Consider the following 13892-nt stretch of genomic DNA (forward strand, 5'->3'; position numbering starts at 1 on the left):
CATCATCAGTGGCCTGCTTCGCTGTGCTCAACACACAGCCCTATGTTGACAGACCACATATGATCAAGCTCTGTACGACATTAGTCACTTCACCAACACATAGTCAGGGTTCCTCTTTGCAAACTTGCCTTGATATTCCTTTCCCCAAGCAATTCTCCTATGCCTTGCGACTTTAAACCCGATCTCAAGCCCGGCTGTCTCAAAACCCTCACCTCCTTCTCTCCATCCAAAAATCTGAGGTCGATATGTTCCTCACCGGCTTCACCTTCGGCGGCGGCCAGGAAACTTCGCAGATGATCGCCTCCTTTCGCTGTCGGTAGACGAGTTCCGTTGACGTCTACCAGACAGTGTATCACCGGTATTTCTTGGCAGATAGCCCAGTCACGAAGGATGCGCGCTTGGCGGACGGCAGACAGACCAGTCTCGCCACAAATATCGACGACGGAGTTGTGGTAGTCGAGCAGCAGGAGGGCTGTGCGGGAGGATGGATAATGGAGGGGCGAGGAGGGGTCTGGAGAACTGGGAAGGACGGACATGGTGGTTGTGACGTGTCTTGAAGGTGGGCTGCGTGAGGTATGAAGTGTTGGGGTAGTGGATATGTAACATCGCTGTCCATGGAATTCACCCGGAGATAGACGGAACTCACTTGCCGGTCTCGGCGGCTTGTGATGGAGGCCGCAACGATCACCCGGCGCCGCCACCCAATCTCTCTGCGCAATACTCACCACCGCACTCAGGCACAGACTTCTCATCTTCGCGCCATCTGTCGCACCGGACAACCAGGACCCTGGCCCTCATCTGCTCCATGTCTGTCTGGCTTTCTGGTGATCAAGCTTCGAGTCGACGTGCGACACCCTGTATTGGCCGGCCATCGTATTTCCCATTGCGAATTGCCAGTACCTCCGCCATCAGCGGACCATCAGCATCGTCTAGACTTCGCACACCAGGATGTGGGTCAAGCTGGATGTTCCGTGCAACTGATGCATCGTTCCAGGCCTTACGCTTGCTTTTCCAAGCCTCACCTGTATACCTCGAAAGAGCCTCACCAGGAGCACTGGAAGGCGTACCGAAGATATAAGTGTTTGGCTGGTCGTTGTTTCCAAGGTCTATATCTGCATCGAGATTGGACGGTTCACCTGTGACGTCTTGCTGCGCTGGACGGGTCAGATCAAAGTTTACATCGGCAGCTGCCTGCTCGATGTCTTCTGTCATCTGATTGCGGTGAATTACTCCGACAGGGACAATTATGTCAAGAATTACTACGACAGGGACCATTATGTATTTCTTACTCCGACAGGGACTTGCACGGTATCCATATTACTGCCACAGGGACCATTATTGCCACATCGTCGCATTCTCACCCCAACCCATTTAACCTGCTCTCCCATTCCAGCAGAGCACGTTAAATGAGTTAGGGCAATGCCAGAAACGCATGGCCTTGTGAAGGCGAATGATCGTGAGCTACTGAGCCATGAGCAGGTTAATCGTGGAGGTGAATGAACGAGGGGCACGAGCAGCGCGAGCAGGTTAATCGTGGAGGTGAATGCACGAGAGGCACGAGCAGGGCAATGAGACTATACGAGCAGGTTAATCGTGGAGATGAATGCAAGAGAGGCACGAGCAGCGCGAGCAGGTTAATTCAGTAGAGGTGAATGAACGAGAGGCACGAGCAGGGCAATAAGACGATGCGAGCAGGTTAATAAGACAATGCGAGCAGGTTAATGACACAATGAGAGCAGGTTAATGAGACGATAGACGGCCAAGAGAGTTCATTCGAGCAGAGCAGAGACAGACAGACACACCCTAAAGCTAATCACAATCCTTGCCTTGGTAGCGGTACCAGGCACACCGATTCATAGCGTCGACGCGAACGCCGACAGCAGAACGACCAGCCACAGAGTAACGCCAGCACCTATCACTCGTGTCACCCTCGGCGACACGGCCAACACAGCGACGGTATGGTGTTGGGCGAGCTTCACGAAGCTCAGGGCGCTCTATAATGTTGCCGACGTGCGTAGCTTCACGAAGCTCGCTAGCAGCGTTCTCATCAAGATGAGCATTCAGCTCGTAAGCTGCCCACTTCGCAGCAGACCACGACCACCACTTGCCAGCGACCACAGGTTGCCTGCGAGTGACTTTCGTCGTACCCGCAGGACGACCTCTCTTCTTCTTGGGAGCAGGCAGCGGTGCGCTCAGACATGTCAGCTTCGAGGTCGTGAAGGGTTGAGAGAACGACAAGCTTGCTTGTCGTGTTCGAGGCTGAGGAGTGAGACTTACGCAGAGGAGGGACCATTGCGTTACTTATTATGTCGCTCGTGTAGTTCTTATGCTTGCTATAGTGTTGCGGGTAGTTGTAAGAGGGTGTATATAATAGTGTAGAGAGCGAGCAGTATAAAAGGTGTAGTCGAAAAGATAGACATCGCGAGACAATAGCGTAGCGTAGGTTATTGTGTATGTGAGGGTAGGGTATAAGGATAGGATGTGAGAATAGGATGTAAGCATATAGCCTCTTTGCTACCCACGTTACGACAATAGCAACGCTCGACTGTAGGGCTAGCAGGCTCGGCGATTATATACGTTATAGCATTGCCCTGTCTAGTATGATTTAACCTGCTCCGCAAGGACAAGTGGGCAGGTAAAATCACACTAGACATAGTGCCTATAACTGTATAAGGTCTAAGGAATAAGAACGCCGAGGGAGGGCTATAAGCTAGGCGATCAAATGTATTATGCTACTTCCCTGTATTATATAACCTGCTCACCTGTTCTTGCAGAGCAGGTTAAATCGCATAGGGAAGGCGCCTATAACTAGATAAGGTCTAGTTAACAAGAGAACGAAGTAAAGTACGGTTACACGGACATAGCTATTAACTCTCCTTTGCCTACCTATGCTACTTGATTTGTTGCTCCTATATCGCTTTAACCTGCTCTGCAAGAACAGGTGAGCAGGTTAAAGCGATATAGGAAGCTCTACCTGGCTATAGTACTTCATTTGTGTCGTTGGCGATAATGGTCCCTGTGGCAGTAATATGGATACCGTGCAAGTCCCTGTCGGAGTAAGAAATACATAATGGTCCCTGTCGTAGTAATTCTTGACATAATTGTCCCTGTCGGAGTAATTCACCGCATCTGATTGTTTGCACGTTTGCTAAGCCTACCGAGCTTGATGAACTTGGTCTTGATGCTCACAGCGGCATCTTCGTATGCTTGTGGCGTCCAAGTGACGTTGCGAACACGAGTGAAGATGGAAACCCGTTCATTTGTTGTCAAATGCTCGTACTCGGTTTCGAGCTTGTTGATAAGCTTCAATTCATCTTTCGATGGCATGGCTTGGGGGCTTAGTCTCACTTCGTGAGCAGGTGTACTTATCACAAGATGATGACTCTCCTTCCGTTCTATAACCCATGCGTGTTTGCTAAATCGTCCTTCAAAATCCGGAATAGAGCCAGTTGCAGTCTGCGGAAAGACGTTCGATCGATTGGAAGGCCAGCGCTAGAAGATGCCAGAAGCGTGATAAGTATTTACAGAACGAGTTCTCTGTCTCAATCATGAAAACTCTCAGCTGTCTACTGATCCAGAGCCTCCAAGATCCTCGGTAGCACCTCATACTCCATAATGTTCCAGATAGCACTCGAACCATGACTCTCCCATGCCGAACCAGTCCAGAACGTATTCGTCTCTCCTTGCAGTGCATTCATCTTGTCATAGAATCGATCTTTGATGGCATTGACCGAGACTTCCAGCTGTGTCGGACTATGGTTCTGGAACTCCACGATCCTGGGGCCGCCTTCTTCGGGCGAGGTGTAGTTGTAAGTTCTCTGCACAGCTCTGGCGGCTTCCAAGATCGCGTTCTCGATTTCCTCGACTGGTTCATAGTGCGATGTGCCGTACCACACGATGTGCAGGCCCTCGAGTGGTGTTGGTGCGAATGCGTACGCTGCTGGCATTGGCGGAATGTCGGCGGGAGCTTCGGGGTCAAGGTTCGCGATGAGTGCATTTGATGGAAAGCCAGTGTTACCGACGATGACTGCGTAGTGGAAGCTGTTGTTGAACTGTGAGAAGAGTGCTTATTCGTTCTCGGTAATTCCGAGGAACTGCTCAAGCTTCTGAACCTTTGGCGGAATCGAAATCACGATCTTCTGAGCACGAATGAGCTTCTCACCAGACGGAGGACACGCTCGCACGGTGACACCAGTTTCGTTACGCTGCACCTCTGTGGGTATGCTGTCGAGGAAGACATTAATGCCCTCGCCAAGATGAGTCAAAGCAGAGTCGTCTGCGAGCTGTGAGTATTTGTACTGCATGAAGGCGTGTCGATGACTTACACAAAGCTTGATAGTCGTTGTTGGCGTTCACGAAGCGAGAGCCAGGTACCTGCGCAAGACCCTGCGCTTGCAACAGGCCGAAATATTTCAGCATATATAGCGTCGGCTGAGCCAGGATATTGCCAGCGCCCTAAGCTAAGTCAGGACGGCATTTAGACAAAGGCTGGAATGATAGATCGAACCTCGTTGATGTACCACACTGTCTGGGTCAATGCACTAAGATTGTACTTGTCCAAGAATTCGCCGTACGGGAGAAGTAGATCCTCTGGGATCGGATCAGGTAGATGGTATCCACTTGCCAGGTAAGGATACTTCTGCAACTGGCCAGCGTAGCCAAGCACGGCTGCAGCGACCTCGGTCTCGTTGTACGAAGGAGATACATCTGTCTCCTCAGCAAAATCCGCATAGAGGGTCTTCTGGTCAGGGACATAGCCTTGGAATGTGCCCATCGGGATGCCGAGGAAGTTGAAGTAATCGCGCACCACTGTTATATTGACCATAATGATGACTCCATAGTCGAAAGTCGTGTTTGTAGCCGCGTCCACATAGGTATTGACATGGCCACCCAACCTTTTTTGCTTCTCGATTACAGCAACACTCTTTCCCATCTGCTGGAGACGGATGGCAGTGTATATGCCACTTGAGCCGCCGCCGATGACTACAACATCACGTCGATGGTCTCGACAGTTGTGTTGGGTGCGCTGGTTGAGGAGGCGCAGGCGGCGAGTGCCTGCATTGCCAGCGAGGCCACGTAAGATAAGCGTAGCAAGAGCATGATGTCTTGATGCTGGATCGTAGCAAGAGATCACAGCGGAAATGGTTGAAGAGGTGCCTGCTGCCTCGATGCACACGCAGAAGCGTGCTTGTGCTCCTCGCGACTAGCAAGATCAGTGCGCAACTTGTGCTTTCGTCGTTGAGAGTCAGAGAAGCCTGTGATGATGAATGATGCCAGGATTCGTTGAACAGAACTTGAGCCAGTAGTCGTGGAAGCGATTCGTAACATATGTGAGAACAGTGGTCAAAGCAGCCGTCCTGGAGCCATAAGGTGGCAACCATCTTATACCAACAGGGTCTACGGTGAATGAAGAGTGACCAAAGACATGCAAACCTGATCCCGCCCTGTAGCCGCGTTGGGTGTAACAGTCGGCACTTTCTTGACAGCCTGGCGAGCATCGGTACCGGTCTACACATGTCAATACCAGCTGATCCTGCAGCTTCTGACCACTCGCATCCAGTGTGGTAGGTTAGTATGCAGCATAATTGAGCGAAGGGCAGCTTGAAGGGCATGCGAAAGTGAACGAGGCGAGCTTGCGAGCCGGAGTGAACGGAGCATGTCCGTAAAGCTCCCGTAGCGAGAATAACAATCAGACTCTGTCACCTGTTGCCTCGCCGTGTTAATCCGCATGTATGTGTATGCGGTCTGTGCTTAGTGGGGGTAGGTCGCTAGATAAGAGCCCTCGCTGCCAAATCCTGCTAGGACGCTTATTGGTTGAAAAAGGACCTACAATTTTGCAATTAGCTCGCTTAGTAGCTCTGGCGCGGTAAATCCTATTCCGAGCACGTGAGAGCACATTGCGACGACGAGCATATGCATATGCATATTGCGACGATGCCTACGATCTTTCTCGAGTCGTAGGAGCGCTGCCCTTCGCTCACTTCAATAAGGACATCGGCCTTTCAGCATATCATTTTAAACACCTACAGGTAGCTGTCAACACACGTTGGTCCTTCTGGCGCTAATTGAAGCTGCATGACGTGCCAGGATCGGAGAAGAATCCATGGCAGTGGATCATGCGGCGCAAGATTTCAGCTTCATGCAATATACGGTCAGTCAGGAGTGAACATGAAGGCGAAAAGGGTGTATGTTGCAAATATCGCTGTGCAACAAAAGGAGGCCAAGTTGTCGCCCCAAGTCTTGTTGGGAGGATAATTCCTCCGATCCTCTCCGCATGATCTCGGATGAGGCCCATTGATTTGAACGATACAACAGCAGGGTATCAGACTGTGATCCCTTCAGCGGCATGCCGCATCGACCCGTGCGTGTCGTCTTAACCGGAATGCCTGAATGTATGCAGTTGTGCTCGAGGGCGCTGTGTTTGGTGGGGAGATAACGATGAACATGCGTAGTGTCCCTCGTGGTGATCCGAACACCGCTCCTTACATGTCTTACTATCTCCAGCCATCATATGCCGACTCTTGTATCGCCCGCCACATATACAGTGCCGGTAGGACTGTAAGTGTCGTGCGATCTTCGTGTCCAAGATTTGAAGCCTCCAAGTACCAGGACGGACAATAATAAGTTGAAGTGGGCCAGCACAGCGGTGTAGGCTGGCGAACTCGATGACGGCGTGTGATTGACAGTAATTCTGCCCAGTCTCCGCAAGTGTGACAAGGGATGCGTGTCGTATTCCAGGAGGAGCAGAGTTGATGTTGCATCGTAAAGGAATAGAAGCTGGTGCAGCGCAGCAAAATCTCGGCTCAGCTAGACTACAACTAGCCGAAGGCCTGAATTGAGCTATGTACGGTATACTGCAGCGACGACCATTCCATCGTCTTTGTTTACTCTCTCGCTCCCTGATCCACCTACCTCTCTCCTTCTCTCAAGCTTCGATGCGGCCGGTGTTGCATCACAATCGTGTGAGGCCAGATCAACATTCGGCTGAGTAACTATACTATGCGTTTGAACGCTCCAATACGAATCGTCTTCGGAGTTTCTGCTCTTGCCTGAAGGATCTTCGACTCAACTTCGCCCACAACGCGTCTTATACAAAATCAACGATGGCTCTGGCCTGCGTAATACCACAGACATGGATCTAAGGCGCCTGTCCTCAAGGGAGTACTACACGGAATTGTCAAGGTCCCAATGATGGCGATGGCCTGAATAGTCCACATGGCCCGTTTAGATGAGCGAGGGCTGATGAAGAGGTGGCCACGCCATTGCTCCTCCTGCTCACTGTCCAAGAGGTCGAATCGACCGTCTGCAGTGCTAGGGGGGCGCTTGTAGCCTCGCATGTCGAGCATCGCTGAGTGTCTCGCCACATGCACTCCACTGCCACTACCAGTCCGCCTCTACTGGCCACGGGTCCGTTGACAGAACGATCAGGCTGCAGTTGGGTTGGCTGGTAGACCTCAGAGCAGTGCAATGATGTAATGCTTTCATTGGAAGACCCAATTCTGGTGAGCGCCTTAGACAAATCGACTCTCCGGGATGATACCTTCTCCTCATTAGTTCCTGCGCGCATTGCGACCTGGAGAACACGAAGGGTGAAGCAGACACTTTGTGGGGTGTGGGCGTGAGCCCAGATTCCGCAAAGTGGATGCTAAAAGGAGCTTAGCGCATACTTGACACGCAGACGATGGAGGCGTCACAATACTCAGCTGCCTTACCTCGTACCTCAGGGACCTCGCGACCGTGAATATCCAATAAGAATCTATAACGTGCTTCACCACCGAGCGGGCCACTTCTGCCAAGAACTGTACCACTTCCACTTTGATTACGACGGTATCTTAACACGACGACATCCTACAGAATCGTTACTAGGAGGACAATTCCTCTTCAGATTCTTCGCTATCTAGCAAGTCTACTTGACAGGTACGTACGTTATGCCCCGACTCGCCATATCGCTTATAGCGTCGTAGCCTTAGTGCTAGCCGAACACTATCTAGCGACTCTCTACTTACTTCCTACCTCCTAGTATCCTCTAGAGGTATCAATTACGACGCCTTATCGAAGGTTAGAGACCCTCTAGACTGAATGTACTTACGCTTTCGTGCTTTTCGCTATATAAGGGCCTCGTTAGACTTACGTAGCTTACTAATCTCGCTTCGTATAAGAGCCATCTAATGCGCTATCTCTCTACTCCCTTTTATAAGCTGATACACCCCTTCCTATAACGAGTTTAGCGATGAACCTGCCCGGGCACGTATTTTGTTCGTTACTAGTATCGATTAAGAGTCGAATTCTTTTGTAGTTCGTAGTATCTTCGACTCCTAAGGGGTAGAGTCCGGAGCTAGAGGGGTTAGCGTACGTAGCTTGACATTAAGCTTGTCTATTACTACCTATAGATTAAATAGAACCAAACCAGCGCCTCTAAAGCTCGATAGGATGTTCTCCTGTCTAAATATAGCATTCTAGGCTGCCCAGAAGGCGCGTAGGAACTCTACTTTATCGATATAAGTAATGCGCTAGCGTACTAAGCCCGAGAGCTAAGCACCGTATACCTTCTTTAAAGGCGAATAGCACCTATATCTAATAGCTAGAGTAAGTACGAGGCGTACGATGGTATATATAGGGCCAAGATCTTGTATTCCTTATATAGATTCTAGAATGCCTTCGAGTTATAGCTCTTGTAGCTATCGATAATAAGTAGTCTCTATGCCCTAGTCGTACGAGCTATAGTATGCTTCTAGAAATGCTCTAGCTACCGTATACCGAACTTATTATTAGTCTAGCCGTTCTCTATTAGCCCGATTGTCTAGTCTAGACCCAAGTTGCCGTCTTAGTACTAGGTACTAATGTGCTGTTTACCTATAAGGATGACGTAGGGTAGGAGCGCTGTTCCGTCTATATAGATAGTCTTAATCACTATTGCCTATTCTCTGTTACCCTATTAAACGACCTTCCTCTTTCCACTACGCCTTTCTAAACCCGTAACGACGCTCTGAGACGTAATGACACCTATTATAAACCCTGTCTCGTCGAAGTTGTAGGTGTCCTGGTCAAGGATGCTATACTTCTCCTTTATATTACGCACAAGCAAGAACCACCTCTCGATAACGTCTAGATCTTCTATTAGGGCTCGCTGACGATCGTATCTACGTGTTATGCGAACCTTTAGCTCACGATGCCGCCTAATGAACCTGTCTGTCCAATTGAGACTAGCGGGCTTAAGACCCTTCTCTTGTAGCAATGAATCGGCCATTGCTCGTACACTAGCCTTTGATGGCGGGAAACCTCTAAGATCCAGCTCGAGTATGTACTCAAGTATCACCCTCTCTTCTAGCTCTGTAAGCTTCTTCGAATTGGGCTCGCAGTCACCCCGAGGAGGTCGTCCATTCAATCGATACCCTAGTGTAGTTCGAGACGCGTCGTATACCTTTGCAGCAAGTCGATTCGTGACTGTCGCGTCGCGTTTCGTGGCCTGGACAGCTAAGGTCAGTTTGGCCTCGTTTGAAGACAATACACGCTGTAATGGTGGTTGCATAGCTGTATCTGTGGAAGTGGTACAGTTCTTGGCAAAAGTGGCCCGCTCGGTGGTGAAGCACGTTACAATGCCTTGTTGTTGTTATAAATGTGTTGCAGAACTTGGCCTAAAGCATAACAAGGTTTGACAAGGCTTGAGGAAAGGCCGGTTTGGAACATTACATCAACCGATCTTAGTACATGTCTAGAAGCCTCTCGAACGCTTTGCTATGTCTCGATATCTGCCGTTGCACATTACTATAACGACGACGACAGTGGCAAAAAATTGTCGCTTCTGTGGATCGAACTGAACACGTTGTTAGAACCTGTGGGGTGCGTTAACTTGGTGAGCTCGACCTACCACAGTACCTCCAGATACCGCACAGTTGCGTTGACCAAAGTGGACTTCAGTCTGTCAAATCGTTAGTTTGCGGCCAAGGCAACAGGCTAATAGTTGAAGACGAACCTGGCGCTCTCCCAAGTGAGCTAAAGCGACGGAAACTATCGGGTGGGATGGGTTTGCTCTCCCTGGCTGGTAGGTCATAGGGGTCTAATTGAATATATAGTACATAATCTACAACAGCAGTCCTACATGGGGGTTTCCTAAAAGCTTTCAATCGTCACATCGTACTTCGAAGCACTGCTGTGCAGCTTTGACCCCATGAGTGGAGAGGGATATGGCATGAATGGACCGGATCATAACTCCCTGCATACCGTTCGTCGGCCGTTCTGAATCATTGTAATATACCCACAACGTGCTTTACAGCCTGTCAAGACTTTCGTGCAAGTTGTGTAGGCACAAATTGGCGATGGGATCGGCTTCGAAGTTCGTGCTGTGAATTGGATTCCACTGGGCATGTCACACCTCGGCTGTGCGGACCCCACTGACTTCCTTTGCGTCAGTGTTCGATCTTCCAAAGTTCTTGCCTGCAGTGCTATATACTCTGTGTAACTCGAAGACACGACCTGCTGTATGCTAAGTCTCTTCTAACGATATGATTGCAAGATCCAGCTGATCACCAGCTCGTCGGCATTAAGACTGCAGCAACGACAGTGACATCGTGAGCCACACCTTATTGGTCTCGTCCACTATCTCTCAGGACGCGAAGGACCTACTGCCATTTGCGGATATGTAGCAGCCTGGACAGCCCACAGCAACTCTTGCCTCCTCCATCAAGGCCGACGACCTCAGCTATGATACCTTCATTCAGGCTGGCCGCGGCATTTTGCCTCCCACTGCTTGCCTTGACCCAGACTTCGCCACAGACAAGTGCACTCCTCAAAAAACTTGAAGGAATCGAATCATGTGCCGGATGCGAGACTCTTCTTGTCCAGCTTAAAGGCACCGCACTTCTAGGCGACACAGCCTTCATCGATGCCGTCGCCGGAGTATGCAAGCTGGCGAGAGCAGAAGACAGCGATGTCTGTGAGGGCATCGCAGAAGCAGAGGGACCAGTCCTGGCACATGCCCTCCGAGCAATGAGTCTACCTTCCCATACTTCTCAGCTCTTTTGTACAGCAGTACTTGGCCGGTGCGATATCCCGAATGTCAGGCCCTACAATGTCACATTCCCAAAGCCTGAACCAGAAGCGACACGGCCTCCACCCAGTGGCAAGAAGCCTTTGCAGTTTGTGCACTTCAGTGACATACATGTCGACCACAAGTATGAAACAGGAAGCAACTCCAACTGCTCCAAACCACTTTGCTGTAGATCTTACACACCAGAAGACGCTCCCGGCAACAACTCCTACCCAGCCGGACCAAACGGCGATCACATGTGCGACTCACCCAGATCCCTCGAAGAGAGCATGTACCACGCCATCGAAGCGTTCGCTCCAAACGCTAGCTTCGCGCTCTTCACCGGCGACATCCCCGACCATGCAGTGTGGTCCATTGAGAAAGAAGACGTCAAGTACAGTTTGCGGAACGCTTACGATACAATGGCATCTATCCTCACAATCCCCGTCTACGGCACAGTCGGCAACCACGAAGCAGCACCAACCAACAGCTTTCCCAGTCACGCCACAGTTGACCCAATAAGCAGCCAATGGGTCTACTCCATCCTCTCCAAAGCCTGGCGAAAATGGCTCAATAACGACTCCATCACAGCCTCCGACTACGGCGCATACGCACACCACGTCCCAGGCACGAACCTCAAGGTCATCTCCGTAAACACCAACCTCTGGTACAAACTCAACCTCTGGGTCTACGAAGACACCATGCAATTCGACCCCAACTCTCAACTCGCCTGGCTCGTCTCCGAACTTCAAGCTTCCGAAGATGTCGGTGAGAGAGTGTATATTCTAGGCCACATGCCGCCCGGCGTCGACGATGCGCTGCGCGATAGTTCGAATTACTTCAATCAGATCGTGAACCGCTACGATGCTACGATTGCGGCGATGTGGTGGGGGCATACGCATAAGGATCATTTTGAGATTACGTATGATGATTATGAGAACCAGAGGGCGGAAGGGGCGAGGATGGTGGGGTTTGTTGCTCCGTCACTTACTCCCACTTCGGGCTCGCCAGCGTTCCAGGTCATCACCGTCGATCCTGAGACTTTCGGAGTTCTGGATATCGAGACGTACGCTGCATCTCTGGAGCACCCAGAGTATCAAAAGTCTGGGCCGGTATGGGAGAGGCAGTACTCTACGAAAGAGAGCTATGGACCGTATCTGGGCGTTTCGGGCAACGGGGAAGAGCTTACGCCCGCATTTTGGCATAATCTCACTGAGGTGTTTGAGAGGGATGATGAAGTTTTCCAGGCTTACTTTGCCAGGAAGACGAGAGGGTGGAACGTCAGTCCTTGTGTTGATGAATGTAAAAAAGATGAGATCTGCCAATTGAGGGCGGCGGAAGCACAGTACAATTGCATCAAGCCAGCGCCAAGGAGATTTGTCATGGAAATGGAGAGTGGAAGTAGAGAGAAGCAGAACGATGGCGAGGATTGCCATGGTGTTAGTACTGGGAGCATCTTGAAGGAGATTGCGGATAGGCATGTCAAGAGAGGTTACAAGCAGGACCTATAGAGGTTGGAAGAATGTACTTTAGAGGGAAGGTGTAGAAGAAGCTAACGGCTCAACGCGTGAAGCATGTTAAAAGGAAGACGAAGAGTATCATCAATCGAAAGGACCAGGCAAGAAGTCGAAACGACCCGAATCTCCATGATCTGACTCCGTCCCGAGTCGTATGACCCAAAAGCGGTCGCCACGCTTCGCTCACATCCATCCTTTCGCATTCCGCGTACACCGCACTCGATCCTTCGTCTCGCCCTAAGTATAAACTCGTGTGCAGTAACACTCTGCATCACCACTGACTCATCGGAGCCTCCACGTGTTGTATCCAACAGGCAAGTGCTGTGCCACGCGCAGCGCTTCGAGCACTTGGCAAAGTGCCTCATTCGGCGAGGTGAAACGTACAAGGTGTGTTCGGTTGCTGGAGGGTTACTCAAATGAGGCTCTGCTGACGACTTCGTTTCATGTCGTGATCGAATCGAGAGGCGAGGCCGGTCAAAGTAATGCGGCGCCTGTCAGCTCAGAAGAGATTTTGTTTACACTGTTCACATTGTGATGCCATAAGTAACGTGCGTCGAAAGATGTCGTATGATTGACCAGGATCCTCATCGTGAGTCTCACCTCACGAATCAAGACATTCAACACTTTGCTCTTCGGACTCGGTCATTCGCATAGGAATGCCAGGTTCCTGACGACGTATCGACTCGCCTGCCACGCCTGCATCGTCAGAATATACTCCGCGTCACAGGGTTCATGACCAGCCTCCAGGGACCAGGGCACCTGCGTAGAGCGGAGCCCTATATGTGACTTTGGCGCCGATGATCCGGTTTGACACATGGTATCCATGGTCCGGACAACGACTGTGCATTCTTGGCCTGCGACGAAGATCATTATCGCATGGCATCGTCCTCTTGGTATTGTTATTCTTGACGTCCGCGTCATCGTGACCTCGTGTTTTGCTGACTGGCGTCTCAATCGGTTTACTGGCAAGCCGAACAATGGCTTGCACCCGGTTTGCGATTCTTCCGGAGAAGTCGTTGCTCAGCTCTCCGGTGGCCACGCGACTCAGGCAGAAGGGTCAGGCGAGGCATGCAGAAACAAGAGCATAAGGCAGGATTTCGATAGGGTGGGCATAAGCTCGTGGAACGAGAACGCCGATAGCTCTCATGAGCCCTAATATTTCGTCAACGATATCGATATGCGTGTGGATGCCTGATGGTGGCGGCCGGGTCAGCATTTCTTCCGCTTCAGTCTCGTGTTCTTGGTGTTCTTTCTTGCGGGATGCGCACTCTGCCTCGCGCCTGCCCCTCCAAGCAGCACAGCTTGGTGAGGTGCATCCATGTACGCGAGCAAGCCATTGCACCTAATAA

The 13892-nt window shown here is 50.8% G+C and overlaps 4 protein-coding genes across 4 annotated transcripts; 1 reads left to right on the top strand and 3 right to left on the bottom strand.

Moving 5' to 3' along the window:
• Nucleotides 1-89: 89 nt before the first annotated feature.
• Nucleotides 90-536, bottom strand: CLAFUR5_13719 (uncharacterized protein; the record flags this gene model as incomplete). The annotated part of the gene is made up of 1 exon (XM_047912867.1): nt 90-536. The coding sequence occupies one exon, from the start codon at nt 534-536 to the stop codon at nt 90-92; it is 447 nt and encodes a 148-aa protein (XP_047768849.1).
• A 3030-nt stretch (nt 537-3566) lies between these two features.
• On the bottom strand, nt 3567-3947 carry CLAFUR5_13720 (FAD-dependent oxidoreductase oblC; the record flags this gene model as incomplete). Its single annotated transcript, XM_047912868.1, has 1 exon — nt 3567-3947. The coding sequence occupies one exon, from the start codon at nt 3945-3947 to the stop codon at nt 3567-3569; it is 381 nt and encodes a 126-aa protein (XP_047768530.1).
• Nucleotides 3948-4067: 120 nt separating this feature from the next.
• On the bottom strand, nt 4068-4933 carry CLAFUR5_13721 (FAD-dependent oxidoreductase oblC; the record flags this gene model as incomplete). The annotated part of the gene is made up of 3 exons (XM_047912869.1): nt 4068-4276; nt 4326-4455; nt 4508-4933. The coding sequence occupies 3 exons, from the start codon at nt 4931-4933 to the stop codon at nt 4068-4070; spliced, it is 765 nt and encodes a 254-aa protein (XP_047768529.1).
• Nucleotides 4934-10701: 5768 nt separating this feature from the next.
• CLAFUR5_13722 (Sphingomyelin phosphodiesterase) lies at nt 10702-12537 on the top strand (the record flags this gene model as incomplete). Its single annotated transcript, XM_047912870.1, has 1 exon — nt 10702-12537. The coding sequence occupies one exon, from the start codon at nt 10702-10704 to the stop codon at nt 12535-12537; it is 1836 nt and encodes a 611-aa protein (XP_047768528.1).
• Nucleotides 12538-13892: the final 1355 nt, after the last annotated feature.

Source organism: Fulvia fulva, chromosome 12 (genome assembly GCF_020509005.1).
Source record: "Fulvia fulva chromosome 12, complete sequence".
Lineage (NCBI taxonomy): Eukaryota > Fungi > Ascomycota > Dothideomycetes > Mycosphaerellales > Mycosphaerellaceae > Fulvia > Fulvia fulva.